Source organism: Melozone crissalis, unplaced genomic scaffold, assembly GCF_028551555.1.
Source record: "Melozone crissalis strain CALT ecotype California unplaced genomic scaffold, PUWL_Pcris_2 ptg000198l_1, whole genome shotgun sequence".
Lineage (NCBI taxonomy): Eukaryota > Metazoa > Chordata > Aves > Passeriformes > Passerellidae > Melozone > Melozone crissalis.
Genome location: NW_026535962.1, coordinates 309,949 through 329,785, shown reverse-complemented (window position 1 = coordinate 329,785; position 19,837 = coordinate 309,949). Strand labels below are relative to the sequence as shown.

Sequence of the window (19,837 nt, the reverse complement as noted above, 5' to 3'; positions counted from 1 at the left end):
CAGCAGCGCGGAGCCGGCGGGCGCGCCGCGGGGCCGTGACGGGCAGTGCCCCGAGGGGAGCGCGGGCAGGACCCCCTTCCCCGCTCGTTTCTCCGTCTGGACCCCGCCCCGGAGAGATATGCTCAGCCCAAACCGCCTGGAAGCCTCTCCTGGGATTGCCGTGGCCCCCGGGCGTGCGGAGTGCGGAGCCTTCCCTCGGACGGCGGGCGCGGCCCCCCGGCTTTGCCTTCCCCTCGTCCTCCTGCTGCTCGCCCTGACGCCCCGCGCCGACTCCTCGTGGTGGTGAGTGAGTCCCGGCCGCGGCGCCGCCGCCCCGACGGTCCCCGGGCACCGCGGGCGGGAGCGGGACGGGGATGGAGACGGAGACAGGGATGGAGATGGGGACGAGAACGGGAATGGCCGGGAACGGGGACAGGGCGGGGACGTGGATGGGGACGGGGAAGACCGACCAGGGGACGGGGCAGCGCCGGCGGGAGCGCAGCGAGCCCCGCAGGGCCCGACGTGCGGCCGTGGGAGCCGGCGGGACCGGCCGGGCCGTGGGGGTTCCCCGCGGCTCCACCTGCGCGGCTCCGGCCGCGTCCCGGGCCCCCGGAGCGGAGCGGAGCGGCGGCCGGAGCGGGGCCGCCCCGGGGCCGGTACCGGTACCGGTACCGGGTCCTTCCCCGGGGCGCCGTCACCCGAAAACGCCGCCGCTCCCTCCCTGGGACGGGACTCGCCGCGGGGACCTCCGGGTCTGTCGGGGGCCGAACCCCGCGCGCTGTGTCGCCCCTGACAGCCTTCCCTCCCGGACACGGTGAGCAGGGGCAGGAGCATGAGCCCCTCGGTGCGGTTCGGGCGCGGGAAGCGCCAGCGGCTCGGATCCGCTGATCCACCCCGGCCCCGCCGGAGCTCCCATCCCCGCGGGCTGAGATTATTTACTCTGCCCCTGGGAAGCGAAGAAAGTTGATGTCCCCCTTCCTTTAGATAAGATGTGGCTTTGTAAGAGACAGAAATGACGCCATAACAAAAACCTTCTGGAAATTAGTCCCCTCCTGCCCCGGTTCGTGTAACAATGAAAATTCATCTATTCAGAATGACAGTAATTAGGAAAACAAGGATCGAGAAGTTTTCCAAGTGACCCTGTGCTGTTTCAGTAGTTCAGCAACACTGGAGAAAAAAAAAATAGTTGGCTGCAGTAAAGTTCTCAGTGTCCCCCACCCTGTAAAATCCTCTCTAATCTTGTGGAAAACAATGTTTTCCATGCCAATCTCATCATCATTAACAGATCACGGTGGATGAGGCAAAACTTAATCAAATTCAACCCATCTGCCACTGAAAGAAAACGGTAGTTTCTGGAAATTCTCAGCTACCGTGGAGCGCTCTGTAAGGGGCCGGGAGCATTTAATAGTCATGCAGATAGCACAAGTATTCCCGGTGTTTGAGAGCGCGTCTGGGCGTGTGGCGGCCCCGGCCGGGCTGGCATCCCTCGGAGAGCGATTCCAGGGTGAGAGGGGCTGGTGGGAAAGCTGTGGGGCTCGGAGGGAGCGGGAGCTCAGGGGACAGACTGCTCGGGCACCTGGTGGCAACTGAGCACAAAAGCAGCTTCTCCAAGAGACCAGAAAATGCTTTGGGGGACAAACGGAAAGTAGAAAGAGCAAGGCTGTTCACAGCCATGCCAGAGGAACTTTCCCGAAGCCTGGTCAGCTGAGGGGAGCTGGAATCACTGGGAGAGAAAATGAGTCACTGTTGGGGAGTCTCAGGTTGATACAAGCGCTGACCTGGCTTCCAGAGCCAGCTCTGCCCCAACCCGGCAGGGCAGGTGAAGGCAGGATTGCTTCTGTGGGCAAGGTGAGGCTGCTCAAATGTGAAAAGCTGAGGAGGGAAGGAAGGGACAGTGGAGAAGTTGGATTATTTCCATTATCACAGAGGCTGGAGAAAGAGAGGTTCGTTAGAGCTGAGGAGTGGGTGCAGGGATAACATGGCTGGGAAAAAAGGAGGAATGGAGCAGTCACAGCATCATCTGCCCGGGGCTGGGCAGTTCTGGTAACACACGTGCTGCAGGGTGAGAATTCCTTCTTTAGGAGCAGTGTTAAACCACCTATTTCCCGTGCCGTACCCCCTGTTCCCCGCACGGCCGCCGCGGTCTGCCCTCCCTGCGCTTCCCAGCAAGCGGGAGGAAAACCGGCCTCGCTCAAAGCGCAGGAGCTGCGGCTGGTTTGGGGGAAGCTGGATTTAGCTCCCGCAGCAGTTTGTGCTCTCAGCTCGCAGGCTGATCCCGGCTGGCAGCTCAGGGGAGAGGAGAGGAGAGGAGAGGAGAGGAGAGGAGAGGAGAGGAGAGGAGAGGAGAGCACAGCACAGCACAGCACAGCACAGCACAGCAGAGCACAGCAGAGCAGAGCGGGCAGCCCAGGGCGCTGTGCTGGGAGCCGGGCAGCCCCACGGCCCCAGCCAGGCACCGCGCCGCTGGCCATCGTTACCAAACTGTACCGGTCCCAAGCACCTCAAATACATGACTTTAAAACAAAAACAACTAGAAATTGAATATATTAAACTCTTAAGGTTCGCACTTTCAATTGAGCTTTCTCTTCTGGAAAGCAGAGCATTCCTAAGAAAAGCCTAAATTGAAGCGAGTGCTGTTGTGCTGGATGTGTCAGTCCTGATAAAATAGCGTGTTTAGATGAAATTGTGTTTTACTGAAAATGGTTTCAACCAGCTGTGGTTTGGGGAAGAAACTTATTCAGTGATTTGCATAGGTTTCCAAGCACATCTTTAGCACCACTGATATTACAGTAAATACATTTGGTGGTGCATCATCCTTCCTTATTTTAATTATTATTGCCAAATTCTTCTAGGGATTCACACACAATAAACTTGGGGAACTGGAGGAAATGCTTCTCATTTTCAGAGTCAAGTTTTTAAGTAGTTTTATAGGAAAAGTTGGGTCTCCTCTGATCACAGTACATGGAAAGGAAATATCAACCAAATGTTTCTTCTAAACAACTGCAAATTATTAATTTTCAGTGACGTCAGGCATGGCCCAACCGCTTCGCATAAACGCCAGGAATTGGTGAACTTTGGCATCCAAAAGAGTGGCTGTGTGTGTGTGTGCATGTGCTCGGAGCACAGCGGAGGGGACAGGTTGGGGACAGCGTGGTTTTGGCCTGTGTGGTTGTGGCTAACGGTGACAGCGGGGTGGCTGCGGCTGTGGCGGGCAGCACCCTCGCACAAATGCTTCCAAACTCCAAAGTGTTCCTTAGCAACAAAATACCAGCTGAAACACAGACAGAAATTAGGAAGGAATGCAACGGGAAAATCCCTAAATCCCGTTTACACTTGCGTGCACTGGCAGGGAGAGCAGCATCGTCTGGGGGATGGCGCTGGCAGGGCTGTGCCCCGCGCCGCCAGAGCCGCCAGGCCCCGAAAGCGGCCCCCGAAATTCCTTGGGAAAGATCTGGGAGATTAGACAAATGTTGCTTATAAACATAAACTGTGCAATAAACAAACTTGTTGTAAATAACTAAGTAGGGTTTACTCGCTATTGAGAGCCCGGCGAGCCGTTCTGGTGTGGAAAGCCATTCTAAAATTAAAGGTTTGGTTAAAGAAAAATGTACACAAAGCCCTGCGTACCCCCCTGCATCCCACCCTCACACACACCCACTCTCCTGCAAACCCCCCCAGCTCCCCTGCACACCAAATCCTTGTTAGCTAACTTGTTTATTGCTAACCACAGCCCTTGGAAACTACAAATATTTAATTTCATTTGGCATTGGAACAGATGGGAGGCATCAGGCTCCCAAAGAGATAAAACAAATCTGTGGAAGGAAGAGGATTGCAAGTTTGGGTGTGGGTTGGAGAGCGTGTGGGAGCCTGGCGACCACATGGGGCTACCCATGGTGCTGTCAGGATACGGGGGCTCCAAGAGAGCTGCTGCATCCCGGGATGTGATGCACACATGGGGATTGTGAGGGATGACCAGAGCCAGGCAGCCATCATGGTCCAGCTCCCTTCCTTGGCCAGGGAAGGAGGAGTGTGTTTCTGGGCATGGAAAACATACCCAGAGCAAGCCCTGGACGCGGCTCTGGCCAAGGGTTTGGTGAGGAGACCCCCAGTGCAGATGGAGAAGGAGACATTCCCACCAGGTTGGGCTGCTGGCTGTGCTCCCACTGGTGCTCTCCTCCAGGATCTGCCTGTATTCCCACTGAGGCTGCAGCGCTGTCCGTGCTCAGCTGCAGGATGGGCACAAGGAGTGATGGAAAAACGGAGCCACAACGTATGTGTGGATACAGGATACAGGAGAGAGAGGCTCATTTAAGCAGGCATCATGCTAAGGTGTGTGGGAGGGGAAATAGCATCAATAGGAATGTTTGAAATCAAGCCAAGGGAAAGACAGCTGCATGGAGGAGCTGCAGAGCCCGAGTTTTACCCTCTGGGGGGGGCTGCTCCTCCCCTCCGTGCCAGCCTCAGCTGGGCAGACCCACAGCAGCCCGGGGGCTTTGCTCACACAGGGTCTGGCAGGCTGAGTGGGGGCTCCAGGGGCTGTAGCTGTGATCCCATCCTGTGTGTCCATAGCTGTGATCCCACTCTGTGTGTCCCTAGCTGTGATCCCATCTTGTGTGTCCCTAGCTGTGATCCCACTCTGTATGTCCCTAGCTGTGATCCCATCCTGTGTGTCCAAAGCTGTGATCCCATCCTCTGTGTCCCTAGCTGTGATCCCATCCTGTGTGTCCATAGCTGTGATCCCATCCTGTGTGTCCCTAGCTGTGATCCCATCCTGTGTGTCCATAGCTGTGATCCCACTCTGTGTGTCCCTAGCTGTGATCCCATCCTGTGTGTCCAAAGCTGTGATCCCATCCTCTGTGTCCAAAGCTGTGATCCCACTCTGTGTGTCCCTAGCTGTGATCCCATCCTGTGTGTCCCTAGCTGTGATCCCACTCTGTGTGTCCCTAGCTGTGATCCCATCCTGTGTGTCCAAAGCTGTGATCCCATCCTCTGTGTCCCTAGCTGTGATCCCATCCTGTGTGTCCATAGCTGTGATCCCACTCTGTGTGTCCCTAGCTGTGATCCCATCCTGTGTGTCCCTAGCTGTGATCCCACTCTGTGTGTCCCTAGCTGTGATCCCATCCTGTGTGTCCAAAGCTGTGATCCCATCCTCTGTGTCCCTAGCTGTGATCCCATCCTGTGTGTCCATAGCTGTGATCCCATCCTGTGTGTCCCTAGCTGTGATCCCATCCTGTGTGTCCAAAGCTGTGATCCCACTCTGTGTGTCCCTAGCTGTGATCCCATCCTGTGTGTCCCTAGCTGTGATCCCACTCTGTGTGTCCCTAGCTGTGATCCCATCCTGTGTGTCCAAAGCTGTGATCCCATCCTCTGTGTCCCTAGCTGTGATCCCATCCTGTGTGTCCATAGCTGTGATCCCATCCTGTGTGTCCCTAGCTGTGATCCCACTCTGTGTGTCCCTAGCTGTGATCCCATCCTGTGTGTCCCTAGCTGTGATCCCACTCTGTGTGTCCCTAGCTGTGATCCCATCCTGTGTGTCCAAAGCTGTGATCCCATCCTGTGTGTCCAAAGCTGTGATCCCACTCTGTGTGTCCCTAGCTGTGATCCCATCCTGTGTGTCCAAAGCTGTGATCCCATCCTCTGTGTCCATAGCTGTGATCCCATCCTGTGTGTCCCTAGCTGTGATCCCATCCTGTGTGTCCCTAGCTGTGATCCCATCCTGTGTGTCCATAGCTGTGATCCCATCCTCTGTGTCCCTAGCTGTGATCCCATCCTGTGTGTCCATAGCTGTGATCCCATCCTGTGTGTCCCTAGCTGTGATCCCATCCTGTGTGTCCAAAGCTGTGATCCCATCCTCTGTGTCCATAGCTGTGATCCCATCCTGTGTGTCCAAAGCTGTGATCCCATCCTGTGTGTCCAAAGCTGTGATCCCATCCTGTGTGTCCCTAGCTGTGATCCCATCCTGTGTGTCCATAGCTGTGATCCCATCCTGTGTGTCCCTAGCTGTGATCCCATCCTGTGTGTCCAAAGCTGTGATCCCATCCTCTGTGTCCATAGCTGTGATCCCATCCTGTGTGTCCATAGCTGTGATCCCATCCTGTGTGTCCCTAGCTGTGATCCCATCCTGTGTGTCCCTAGCTGTGATCCCATCCTGTGTGTCCAAAGCTGTGATCCCATCCTGTGTGTCCCTAGCTGTGATCCCATCCTCTGTGTCCCTAGCTGTGATCCCATCCTGTGTGTCCAAAGCTGTGATCCCATCCTCTGTGTCCATAGCTGTGATCCCATCCTGTGTGTCCAAAGCTGTGATCCCATCCTCTGTGTCCCTAGCTGTGATCCCATCCTGTGTGTCCAAAGCTGTGATCCCATCCTCTGTGTCCATAGCTGTGATCCCATCCTGTGTGTCCCTAGCTGTGATCCCACTCTGTGTGTCCCTAGCTGTGATCCCATCCTGTGTGTCCCTAGCTGTGATCCCATCCTGTGTGTCCAAAGCTGTGATCCCATCCTGTGCCCTGCGGGAGCCTCTGCCACCAGAGCCAAGCAGCTCATCACCCTTTCAGTCTTGGCACGGCTGCAGGCATGATACAGAATCACAGAATCACAGTGTCACAGAATCACAGAATGGTTGGAAGGGACCTTAAAGCATCTAATTCCAGCCCCTTTGCCATGGGCAGGGACAAAGCTCCAGGAGCTGATCTTGCCACTCCAAGGGGAGAGGACGTGCAGCCCCGGGGACACGGCGATCCGCGGTGCTGTCAGTTTGCTGTTGCAGTCTCTGCGTGGCAATAAAAGCAGGAGGTCAGTGACCAGGAAGTCTTTATCCCGAGGCGCTCCCCAGCTCCGGCTGTCCAGGCAGCCATGCTGTGAAAAATAAGTTTTAAAGTAATGTCAGGCTGATGGAGAATGAACCCTGTGGCCTTTGCAGCAGCCCTGGTGTTCTTGGTTAGGGTGGATGGAACAGATGGGTTCTCTCAGTCACTCTGAGCAGTTATAATAATCTTAACTGTGCTTCTCAGTCCATTTTTCATTAGGGTCACTTTCACCTATGGGAAATCTTTCTCAGAAAGAAAGGCAGAAAGAAAAAAATCCTTCTGCTCTTCCAAACTCATTAGCTTTTGCTATTACCAAAAGTGATTTCAGCAGTGCCATGAGGAGATCTGTGCTGGGCCAGAGCCCATGGAATCACAGCTTCTTCTTGGCGCAGCTCACACCCAACACACAGGATATGCCATGGAAAAGAGGATTGTCCATCCAGCTTTATCACCTGAGGCTGTCTTACCTCCCCATCTTTTAGCAAAGGGCTTTGATATTTGGGGAGAAAAGAAATTGGTTCTTAAGGGTAAAGCATAATTTTAATGAGCAAATTATTTTGTATTCATGCACCTGCAACAATGTCCCTGAGGAACAGCTTTAACCTAGTGCTGATCGATGTTTACAGACCTCAGTTTTCAGGTTACTGTTATGCAAGATGCCAACAGCAAAATCTCCCACATCTGCCCAGGAGACAAGAGACTGCAGCACCCATCTGCTCCATCTCCCCAGGAGCACAGAGTTTCAGTCCTCCCCACAGAAATTACATCCCAAAGATTGCACGGGGCGCGGGAAAGCCACAGAGAGGCCACTCTGAGCAGGATCTGAAGGCGGACAACTTTAAAAGAGGGATGCACAAGAAAGAGAAAGATGGTGCAGAAAATAAAAAATGTCCCCTGAGTGGCACTGCTAGTGGCTCAGCATTATGATATTAAAAATTATTGAAGTGAGACTAAGGCTCTCAACATGCAGAGTAGTGGCTGTAAGTGAGGAAATTAGGACTATTAATCACTCAAAGGCGTTAACAATTCCAGCAGGCCAGGATGGCCCTGTTCCCAGTGGGGCTTAATAAAATACTCAGGGTTTGTAATACTAAAATAATATCTCAGATGTTTATAGCACCTTGCAGCCCAAAGTGCTTGGCAGTTGGCTGTAAATTGTCTGCCACGGCAGGGAGAGCAGAGGAAGGAAGGTGCAGCATCCCTGGAAATATGCAAAGAACTCGAGGAGGTGAAATGCTGCCAGGCATGATGGAATTTGCTCTTTAGCAGGCAAAGAGGGGTGTTGGATTTGATCCTATCTGCACAAGCTGTCTCCAATAGCTGCCTAGGGCTTTCCAGCCTCCCTCCAAAATGCAACTTCATGAGGATCCAGTGGGACAGGAAGACACCAGAAGCCAGGGTAGTTTCAGAGCAATGGGGAACTGAATCACTCTTCCCAGGGGATGGACTCCAACAGCCTCTGCTGCCACCAAGAAGCCAAACCATGTTCTCTTCTCAGCCTCAGAGCTCTCAGCAGATCCCAGAGACTGTCCAGAACCCCTGGGAGCAGCTGGGGGTAAAGCTGTGACAGTGGTTTTAGTTAAGCTTAACTTCTATTAATCTAATTTAAAACTGCGCCTTTAATGGTATTGGTGCAACCCCGCAATAGGAATTTATGACATTTCAAGCAGCTGTTTTAATTCAGAGCACTAAAACGTAGATTTGTCTGAGAATGGCAATTCCAAAGATTTCCCTATTAAAATCAAGTCTTGTTCAAATAGGTTTTCCATTGCTTTACGAAACAGCGAAAAATCAAGTCTTAGCTAAAGCAGTGTCTAGTATAAATTTGATTGGAAACTGAATTAGGGCACCCACTTTGCAGGAACACCTCGGTATTACAGAAGAACAACAGGACAGTTTCCGATTCCATGTAATTTCATTAATTCCCATTAAATTGATTTCTTTATTTCAAAACCCCTTTCTCCAAGAGACTCTTCGCAGGGGTCTCTGGGGAGGAGCTGTGCATTCTGTCGCCTGAGCAGGGGGCAGAGGCAGCACAAGGAGCTGAGAGCTGGTGTGGGAAGCGCAGGAGCCGGACACAGAGCCCGGCTGCGGAGGGGCGAGCACGGCCTGCACGCCACCAGCTAAAGAGATGCGTCTGCCTCTGATTTGCGTGTTTATCTTAGAAGCAATTTGGGTTTCTCCTTGTTTACAAGAGCCAAAGTCAGCAGACTCTCCACAAGAACAACAGCTTGGAGGCAGCGCGTGACGGGAGTCTCCTGTTCCACTCGCGGATTGGGCTGGGCTCTGCATGCAGCTGCACCTCTGCATGCAGCCCTGCAGCTCGCAGGGAGGGACAGGAGCCTTCACCCCGCAGCCTGCACAAGCACCTGCCCTTGGGAGATGAGGTCTCCATGCTCAGCTGCCTTTGCTGCCCTGTGAGCAGCAGGGAAGGGAGGGCGGGAGCGATGGCGCAGATCCCGCAGCACGGCCCCGCACACCAGATCCAGGGAAAATGGGAAATGCAACTTGGAAAAGCTTGGAATGGCACACTGATGGGCAGGAGGTGACCCTGCAGCACTCCTGATTGCACACTGGTGGGCAGGAGGTGACCCTGCAGCACTCCCAGTTGCACCGTGCAGCCCGGGGTGGTCAGAGGGATTGTGCCAGCCCCTCTGTACCCAAGCTGGGCAAACAGCTCTGCACTTGGCAAAGGGCAATGCCAAGGCTTCACACACCCTCAGGAGGCAGCAGCATATGGAATCCTGTTGGACAGGGTGGGGGATTGTTATCCCCACATGCACTTAATTATCCTCTCCCTTCTTCCCTGCCTCCCAGCTCCTCCTCACTGCAGGCTGTCCAGCTCCCGCCTCTCTCCTCCCAACCCTGAAGTCCAGGCCTGAGTAGCCTCCAGCATCAGGAGAAGTTATCACTCACAGACTTTTCTGAACTCAGGGCTTCTGTTTTATGGGCTTTTTCAGCTACAAAAATGCAGGTTACCCCAGAGTACAGCACTGCAGCAGTGTGCCACTTCCAGCACCGCTTCGTTTGATTGAAAACAAAGTTCTGATAAGACAGCTGGGGACTTCTCGGAACATCCATTGTCTTTGTCATTGCAGTGTTTTTAAAATGTCACAGATTTTGAGAAATAAAATTAGAAGGGATGCTTTCATCCGTCCAAAACAAATGTTTGGGTTTTTTCCCTCCCAAAACTCTGCTTGGCAGAATTTTCTGCTGTTCCTCGTCTTGCTCCATTTCAGAGTAACTGAACTCTGCTGGAGCATTTCTCACCAAGTGGAAGCTCTCGTCTTTGCCGAGACAACCACAGCCTTTCCAGGTCATGGGAGGAATGTTCCCTTTGGTTGTGTGTTAGATTTCAGTACATGAACTCTAATGGAGGCCTGCGGGTGCTGGGTAAATGTGCTGCCACGGGCAAAGGGAGATGCACCACTGGCCCTTGTGGGATGCACATGGCGAGCTGCTACTGCAGCAGTTGGTGCTCTGCGCTCTGCTCTGCCTCCTCTTTCTCCTGCTGTTAATGTTTGCTCTGATCTGGGTATTTGGCAGGAGAATTAAGGAGGAATAATTAGCTTCCAGTGTGAAAAAGGGAGTGCCTGGTGTTTATCTTGTCTGGAGGGTTTCCCTTGATCTCGGTCTCCCAGGGGATGGTGTGAGTGCTTTATCCATCACTCTCGGGTCCGGAGGCAGCTGCTGTGTCCCAGCCCACTCTCAGCCCTCAGCTGGGGCTGGAGACCAGTGCTCCAGCCCCACAAGGTCCCTGGCGAGGGGGCCCATCACAGAACATTTTACCTTTCCCAGCATCACTTTTCTCCAGCAAAGAGGAGCTTTGGCTACTTCTGAACTTCCATCGTGCAGCATGCTGCCCCCAGCATCCCATCACTGCCCTGCCAGCACAGGCAGGGGTAAGCCAGCCGTCCCCATCCCTGCTGGGCAGGATGAATGCAGGGCTGGGGAGCTGACCATGCCTCTGGGAAGGAATTCTGCAGTCCCACTCGATGCCACCGTGCCACCATCCAGCTGGTGGCATGCTCCTCTGCCCTGTCCCCATGGGAAGGAAGGGGCTGCTCTCAGCCTGGCACGAGCAAGGCACTGAAACATCCCCAGTCAGCAGTGCTCGAGCAGCTCCTGTTGGCTTTTCTTTCCCAAGCAGCTTCTGCCACTCCCCTGTTCCTCTGCCTCAGGATGAAAGGCTGGTGAGCATGCTTGTGACAATAAAGCTCACTGCCCCTTGGAGTCTGGCTTTGCAAAGCCATGGGGAGCTGGGTTTATTATCCTCAGCTCCAGCCCGGGATGACCTTGTGCTTCTGCCAGCATTTAAACAAAATATTTTAAAAGAGGGAGCAGATCCCATTGCTTTCTGTGCTTGCAGGGCTTTCCTGAGCCTGGGAGCTCTCTCTGGGGTGGATAGAACTGAGAGAACATGTCCAGAGACAGACAATGAAATATTGTCCTAGCTTATTGCTTTTTATTATTATTGAAGGAAGGTTTTTGCTTCCAGTCTGAGGGTTAGAAAAAATCTGAATATCACTCAAACCTCATCCCTTCCAGCCAGAATCCCAGCTCTGTGCTCTGCAGCAGAAATCATCCTCAAGCACAAGCAGCCAGAGGGGCGAGCGGGTGGTGCGGGCGGGAGCCGACCAGGATGGAAAATTCCGCGTTGCTGCCATTGTCCGGGGTGGGGAGAGTGCGGGGCAGAGCTCGGGTCCCTCCCCCGTGGCTGTGGAAAGCTGCCCATGGGCTCAGCCGGGCTCTGGCAGGCTGCTCTTTGTGCCTTGTCTGTCTGTCTGTCTGCTCCGAGTCCTGCTCTCTCCCCACGGCTGCGGGACACAGGTGGGATGCAGGCAAGCTGGGAGCACAGCAGAGTCCTGCCAGTTGTGGAGCTTCAGGGCACGAGAGTGAATGTGCAGGAGATGCACAGAGAGAAATCACAGCTGGGGGATAACTGTGTGTGAGGAGTGCAGCACCAGCTGGTGCAGCCTGCTCCTCTTCCTCCCTCACCTGCGCACGCACAGGTGTCTGTGCCACGGACATTCCTGACAAATGCAGGCAGCAGAAAGGGCAGAGGCTGCAGGAGGCCCCTGGGCTCAGCTGGGCTCCATCCTGCTGCGCTCAGCAGGGCTGGGCGACAGCCCGGGGCTGGCATGTTGGGCAGGGCTGGGAGGGAGGTTTTGCACATCAGCAAGTTCTCTGCTGCTGCCCCAGGAGCTGACACAGGCCAGGCTTATGGGAGGCATCCCATGACTCACAGCACCCAGAGCTGGCTGTCTGCGGGGGGAGATGGGCTCCAGGACTCCCTGCCCCTTACTGCAGTGATGCACACACTGAGAAAAGCTCTGCTTGCCCCTGGCTCATGCGTCTTGGGATTACTTTATTAAACAAAAAGACTCATCGGGGTCTGCAACTTTCCCCTGAGGGGCAGTGGAGGGGCAGCTCTGATCTCTGCTCTCGGTGACCAGGGACAGGAAGCAAGGCAATGCCTGGAGCTGTGACAGGGGAGGTTTAGGCTGGATATCAGGACAAGATTCTTCCAGAAGGTGGTGGGGCACTGAACGGGCTCCCCGGTGCAGTGGTCATGGCCCTAAGGCTGCCAGAGCTCAAGAAGCATTTAGCCAATGCTCTCAGACACAGGGTGGGATTTTGGGGGTGCCCTGTGCAGGACCAGGAGTTGGACTGGACGATCCTTGTGGGTCCCATCCCACTGAGGGTACTCAGTGATGCTGTGGCTGCCCTGTACAGGCAGGGCAGTAACCTGGCACCCTTCTCTCCCACAGGTACATCGGGGCACTGGGCGCGAGGGTGATCTGTGACAACATCCCCGGGCTGGTGAACAAGCAGCGACAGCTCTGCCAGAGGTACCCTGACATCATGCAGTCGGTTGGCGAGGGAGCCAAGGAGTGGATCCGGGAGTGCCAGCACCAATTCCGGCACCACCGCTGGAACTGCAGCACCCTGGACCGCGACCACACCGTCTTCGGCCGGGTCATGCTGAGAAGTAGGTCCTGCCCTGTCCCCTTCCCGCCACCCTGGGACTTCTCTTGCTGAGAGTCTCTCCTCCCACTGGGCTGCCATGCCCGGTGGCTTGGATTACTCCCTGAGGAGAGCTTTGCCTTTCCTTGTAAATTAATCAAGTCGTAATGGGAGCGGAGCAGTGCGTTTGGAATAGCTGCACCAGATGAGATGGAGCAGGGGGAGCACTGGGGGAGAAGGGGGAAGGAGGAGACACCTCCGGAGAACAGGCACATATGTAAACAGTAATGGGATATATAAATATTTGGAGAGCGGCGTTGGCCAGGACTCAGCAATTCACGTGGGAACTGGCTGTTCCCTCGCATGGCAAGGGAGGCAAGGCACAGATGCAGCTCCAGTCCCTGCTCCAGGCTCTGAGGTGGAGGAGGACCATGGCTGCGGGGCAGGTGCCAGCCCTGCACAAAGGACTGGGCATGGCCCTGGCGGGAGAGACGGATACAACACAAGCAGGGATGCACCCAGGAAAGGTACCCAAGGAACAGAGAGGAAAGGCGCGATGGGGACAGGGGTGGGGCGGTTCCAGAGCAGGAGCAGCACCATGGGCTCCAGCTGCCCCGGGAGTGCTCTGGGAGCAAACAGGCCCTGGGAGCCAGCACAAGCCCCAGCACAGGCAGCAGCGCTGCAGGACAGATGCTGCTGCATCCCGTGACGTGCTGGGAGCATCCAGCCATGTGGCCTCCAAATCAAAAGCGGCTGGAAGAGTCTTTGCACTCACAGCTCGTATGGAGGACACGTGAGTGCCACAGAAGGAGCCGGTGAGTGGGGGGCTTGCCCCTCGCTGGCAGGGGGATGGAGCAGCTGCCCGTGGGGTGGACAAGCAGCAGAGCCACAAGCCAGATGCCTGACCCAACTGGAGGAAGGGAACTGGAATGCTGAATGAAGCTTTTACCCTGCCATGCTGCAGACTGCTGCTCAGCCTCTCAGTTCCCATCACAGCACCTTTTCTCCTGCTCGCATCCTCTCCTGGCAAAGGATGGGGAACGATGAAAGCTCCTCACCACAGCCCCATCCTGCGAGGCCCAAAGAGAGTTCTGCTGCCTTTGAAGTTGCTTTCAAAGGCTCTCGAAATGAAGACTAACATGGTTTTGATTTGCAGCTTCTTTTACAGCATTATAAAACCAGCTGCGAACTTGAACCAGAGACACAGAATAGCAGCAGCAAGCTGTGCTGTACGGGAGGAGCCGCGCCCGGCCCGAGGGAGGCAGGCAGGGAGGGAGGCAGGGAGGGCAGCCGCCCTGGCCCCAGGTGCTGGCTGCTCTCACCACCGTGGGCATGTGCCCTGAGCACTGCAGTCAGCCTGAGGGCTCCAGGGCAGCCGGGGCCGGACACTGTGGTCACCAGAGGTGGCTGGGCTGGGCTTATCCTCATACGGGATGGTGTCGCTCCCCGAGGCCTGGTTCCTCATGGGCTGCAGCCTCTTGGCACAGCCTGGCACGCTCCCCAGGGCCTGGTTCCTCATGGCCTGCAGGCTCTTGGCACAGCCTGGCACGCTCACTCCCCGTTCCTGTCTCTCTCCCCGGGCAGGCAGCAGGGAGGCCGCCTTCGTGTACGCCATCTCCTCGGCCGGGGTGGTCTATGCCATCACGCGGGCGTGCAGCCAGGGGGACCTCAAGGTGTGCAGCTGTGACCCGCTCAAGAGGGGCCGCTCCAAGGACGAGCGCGGGGAGTTCGACTGGGGCGGCTGCAGCGACAACATCAACTACGGCATCCGCTTTGCCAAGGCCTTCGTGGATGCCAAGGAGAAAAAGGTGAAGGATGCCCGGGCGCTGATGAACCTGCACAACAACCGCTGCGGGAGGATGGTGAGTGCAGCCCTGCAGCAGAGCCCAGAGCTCTGGGACCTTCCCGAGGGGACTGGGCAGCCAGAACAGCTTGGCCAGAGAAACGGGACCTTGAGCACCTTTGGAGGGCAGCTCCTGCTGTGGATAAGGCTGGATGCTGCCCTGCCTTGCCCTAGGGAATGGCAGGACCTCGCTCACCTTTGCCTCCTGTGTCCTTGCTGCTGCTGGCATTGGTGACCCCATACACAGCCTCTGTCTCCCATTAGGCGCCCCATCCCACACAGCCAGGGCTGGTAAGCTGCACCAGCAATGAGTAGACACTGCTGCAGTATCTATGCCCAGGGTGACCACTGGTCCCGACCCATCTCTCTTCCCACAGGCTGTGAAGCGCTTCCTGAAGCTGGAGTGCAAATGCCACGGCGTCAGCGGCTCCTGCACACTAAGGACTTGTTGGCTGGCAATGTCAGATTTTCGAAAAACAGGGGATTACCTGAGGAAGAAATACAACGGGGCCATCCAGGTGACGATGAATCAGGATGGCACTGGCTTCACCGTGGCCAACAAGAACTTCAGGAAGCCCACAAAAACAGATCTGGTGTATTTTGAGAACTCACCTGATTACTGCGTGATGGACAAGTCAGCAGGTAAAACCTGGAGTCATTACCCAAAAGCATCTCTTCCTCCCTTCCCAACAGGCCAGCAGCTCCCAGCTAGCCCAGCCTGGGGGCTCAGCTCCTCCACCCAACCCATCTTTGGAGAGGGGGTTACCCAGACCCAAGAGTCCCCACAGCACCCCACACCTGCACAGGCAGGACTGCATTTGTCCAAAACCCCTCAGGCTTCTGGTCATCACAGAAGAGCCCATCTTCTGCAGCACAAAGCTCCCTTGAACAGCCAACAAAGAGCCTGCTCCATGCACAGGCTGCTCCTCTGAACACAGCCCGAGGTTGGGATGAGAGCAGGGAACAGGCAGCAGGGCTGCTGGACTCCAGCTGAGATGATCAATGGTTTCTCAGCCTGGAGCATTCCCAGCTTAGTTCACAGCAGCCATGGGAGTTCAGTGGGGAGCACATGGTCCTGCCATGCTCAGCCTAAGCAGAGAGGGCATTTTGAGCTTTGCCAGCTGCAAAACCTGGCTCGGTGGGCACACACTGCTCCAGGGGTTCCCCAAGGCACAGAAGGGCTACAGATCCCTGTCCCCATCCCTGTCCCCTACTGTCTTATGCTCTGGCACCAGCAAACACAGGCTCTAGCAGTGGGCATGGGAGGGGGGCCATGCAGATTGCCACAGAAACCCAGGTGGTTTGGGGTTGAAAGGGATGTGAAAGACCATCTCATTCCAACCATCCATCACAGGGGACATGAGAGACACCAAAGCTGCATCCGTGGCCAGGCTTGTGGCATCCCATGTCCATAAAGCAGTCGCACCCAAGGTCCCCCTGCCGATGGAGATGCCCAGTGTCCCCAGTAACCCCTGGGCTGGGTGGGCGGGCAGGGAAGTGCTGGGACCCAGGGAGAAGAGCATCCTGACGTGCTCCGTTCCCCCGCGGGATGGGCGGGCAGGGAAATGCAGGGACACAGGGAAAAGAGCAGTCTGATGTGCTCCGTTCCCCCGCAGGCTCCCTGGGCACGGCGGGGCGGGCAGGGAAGTGCAGGCACACAGGCATGTGAACACCCTGACCCGCTCCGTTCCGCAGGCTCCCTGGGCACGGTGGAATGGATGGGCGGGCAGGGAAGTGCAGGCACACAGGCATGTGAACACCCTGACCCGCTCCGTTCCGCAGGCTCCCTGGGCACGGTGGGATGGATGGGCGGGCAGGGAAGTGCAGGCACACAGGCATGTGAACACCCTGACCCGCTCCGTTCCGCAGGCTCCCTGGGCACGGTGGGATGGATGGGCGGGCAGGGAAGTGCAGGCACACAGGCATGTGAACACCCTGACCCGCTCCGTTCCGCAGGCTCCCTGGGCACGGTGGGATGGATGGGCGGGCAGGGAAGTGCAGGCACACAGGCATGTGAACACCCTGACCCGCTCCGTTCCGCAGGCTCCCTGGGCACGGTGGGATGGATGGGCGGGCAGGGAAGTGCAGGCACACAGGCATGTGAACACCCTGACCCGCTCCGTTCCGCAGGCTCCCTGGGCACGGTGGGATGGATGGGCGGGCAGGGAAGTGCAGGCACACAGGCATGTGAACACCCTGACCCGCTCCGTTCCGCAGGCTCCCTGGGCACGGTGGGATGGATGGGCGGGCAGGGAAGTGCAGGCACACAGGCATGTGAACACCCTGACCCGCTCCGTTCCGCAGGCTCCCTGGGCACGGTGGGATGGATGGGCGGGCAGGGAAGTGCAGGCACACAGGCATGTGAACACCCTGACCCGCTCCGTTCCGCAGGCTCCCTGGGCACGGCCGGCCGCGTGTGCAGCAAGGCGTCCCGCGGCACGGACGGCTGCGAGGTGATGTGCTGCGGCCGCGGCTACGACACCACGCGCGTCACCCGCGTCACCAAGTGCGAGTGCAAGTTCCACTGGTGCTGCGCTGTGCGCTGCAAGGAGTGCGAGGACACTGTGGACGTGCACACGTGTAAGGCCCCCAAACGGGCCGAGTGGCTGGACCAGACCTGATGAGACGGGAGCACTGAGGGAAGAAGCCACTGCCACCCCCCCTTGCAATCGTTTTTGAACCCCTGTGCCCTGAGGGCCACGATGTTCTGGGAGCTGTAGTTCAACTGCATGGCTTTTATTTAATTAATTCTCCAAAGCACTAAGGAAAGGACTACGGTTCCCAGGAGGTACTGTGGGCCCTTCGACGTGCTCAGCAAAACTAATCCCTGACCTAGCAGGAGGCTGCGATCCTTGCTTAAACTGTGAACCTGCAAAGGTTCTCTTGGCAAAGGGATGGTGCGACCAACAGAGACTCGGAGGACTGACTGTCGGGACGTGATGGCTGAGGAATCCTGCACCTCCCCAGAGAACCTGTTACAGTAAAGCTTCACCAGCGAAAAACACTAGTTCAGAATAATCCACTCTTGCAAAAGCATTCTTGCTTTTTCTTTTTTGCAAGGCCAGAGGAAGGGTGTTGTGAATCCGTAAGACAGTTCCATGATACCTGTGTTTCCCTGGAGCAGACCTGACGCATCACTAACCCCATTGAGCAAAAGTCACCTCTGCACAAGGCTTGTGTCCCCAGCACAGGGAACAAGTGGAGCTGTAACCTGGAACTGAACTCTGAAGGACTGCACAGAGACAAAGGCCACCTCTAGATGCTGGTGGACACACAGGTGTGAGAGAGCAAATGAAACCTGTGAACTTACTGGTAGGTTCTGAAGTCAACCATACAACAGCATCTCTGTACAACTCACGTGTATGTTGTGTATACTGCTTATTATTTTAAGTCAAAATTCATTATAAACCTGTACCAGAAAATTATGTTCCTTTGATTTTTGAATTCCCACTCACTCAGCTGAGAATGTCCCCAGAGCAGGAACCAGCCCACAGCGTTTCTCTTCCCCGCTATTTGCAGCTCCCACCGTCCCAAAGCTTCCTACAGAGCTGAGCATCCAAAGCCCCAGGGAATCCTTTCTCAGCAGGATCACACTTCAGGATGCCCCATCCCCAAAAGTGTTCAAGGCCAGGTTGGAAAGGGCTCGGACCAACCTGGTCAAGTGAAAGGTGTCCCTGCCCATGGCAGGGGGTGCAACAAGAAAGGTTTTACAGTCCTGTACCACTCAAACCATTCCATGGTTCTACAGCACAGGGTCAACAGGGGATGCTAGATAAACTTACAACTCTTTCCCATTAAAAAAAGCCCTAAACACTCAAAACATAATCAACTAAAATTGAAGCTGATGAGAGGAGGGGAAGGGCAGCTGCAGAGTTCCTGGTAGGTAAGTTACAGGGATCCACCTCTCATCTCTACAAATTTCCTCTTTTCTCTACCAATTTGAGCAAGCAGACATTACAAAAATGCTTTACTTAGCGTACAAATATTTTATAGAGTCTGGTCAAAAGGTCCCAATCCACACAAACAAATGGAATGCATAACAGTTGAACCTGGAAACAAAACTGACCCAGGTAAAAAAGAAAAATTATCTTAACTATTGCAATTCCTGAGGCTGAAAGTGCTCCTGCAGTTCCCCCCCCAGAGCCAGGCTGCACATTGCCCCAGGCACGCTGTGCCTCCTCCCCGAGCCAGAAAAACGGGGTTCATTTTCCTAATGCTGCTCAGCATTGTGCTGATGGGCAAGGATGTTTCACACAGAGGAAGTTTTCATGGAAGCTCCAAACTTGTAACAATAGGAGAGGCCAAGTCAACAGGGACATCCACCTGCTTTTTGCTGGGGTCTGCTTTATGGCAGCCAGAGGCCATGTCAGAGGTCTCTGAGGAGCTGGGGTTTCCTCTGGAAGCAGTGACAAGTGTGGGCAAGGGAGCTGAGCAGGCTACAAAGCAAAGTCTGAAGGAAGGTCAAAGGAACAGGATGGGATTAAGGCAAAGAAGATTATTCTGGTCCTAAGCCACCCATCGGCTACTGCACCAAAAGCATTTCTGAACAGGGATCTTACTCAATGGCCCTAGGAAATAATAGTTTAAGTGGGGAGAGAAATCCACTTTAAAACCAGTTTTGATGGAGGAACTGCTCAAAGAATTAAAAGAGCCTGCCATGGGCTGAATTAAGCACCTTCCTCCACGCCAAACCCCTGAGAGTGCTCATGCAGAAAAAGGACCTTCAGCAGAGCTGCTGCAAAGCCACAGCCAAGCCAACAGGTGACATTTTATTGGAGATCTTGAGAGAATTACAGGAACCCCACCTTCCCACTGCCTAAACTGTTTCTTACAGAATTAAACCAATTCCCTGACAAGAGGGAATTGGCAGCACCTTCCCTGCTCTTGCACTGGAGCTGGTGTTTACCCAGGAGACTTCTGGTCTCCCCCCAGGCCCTTCCAAGACCCCCCGAATTTCAGGGAGACAATTTTCCCATCCTGGCTGTACTGAGGAATGCTGGCAGGTGAGCAGGAGGTCTGAGGCAGGCCCAAGGCATCCCGAGCCAGTGCAGCATCCGTCAGCACAGGCTCATCAACCGGGAAGAGCCTCTCATTTATCTTCATTACTGCTCCACCTCCTCTCAATTTACGACAGACTTGAAAAAATGCTGCCCCCTCAGCCATCAATCCAAGCCTCCCTCCCAGAGCAGGACACACTCCCTGGGCTGGGAGGGACCCAGTGCTGGGGACCCGGGGTCAGCCA

General features: G+C 55.5%; 1 protein-coding gene across 1 annotated transcript; it reads left to right on the top strand.

The window, feature by feature from the left end:
- Positions 1-118: 118 nt before the first annotated feature.
- Positions 119-17,216, top strand: WNT2B (Wnt family member 2B). The gene is made up of 5 exons (XM_054293955.1): positions 119-282; positions 12,557-12,777; positions 14,337-14,614; positions 14,973-15,237; positions 16,987-17,216. Exons 1-5 carry the CDS (start codon positions 119-121, stop codon positions 17,214-17,216), a joined length of 1,158 nt encoding a protein of 385 aa, XP_054149930.1.
- The last annotated feature ends 2,621 nt before the right edge of the window (positions 17,217-19,837 follow it).

Bases quoted from the DNA above. Each gene is read 5' to 3' on its own strand.
- WNT2B (XM_054293955.1), top strand. From the start codon at position 119: ATGCTCAGCCCAAACCGCCTGGAAGCCTCTCCTGGGATTGCCGTGGCC. The intron at 14,615-14,972 runs GTGAGTGCAGCC...CTCTTCCCACAG, and splicing joins ACAACCGCTGCGGGAGGATG to GCTGTGAAGCGCTTCCTGAA. The intron at 15,238-16,986 runs GTAAAACCTGGA...TCCGTTCCGCAG, and splicing joins CGTGATGGACAAGTCAGCAG to GCTCCCTGGGCACGGCCGGC.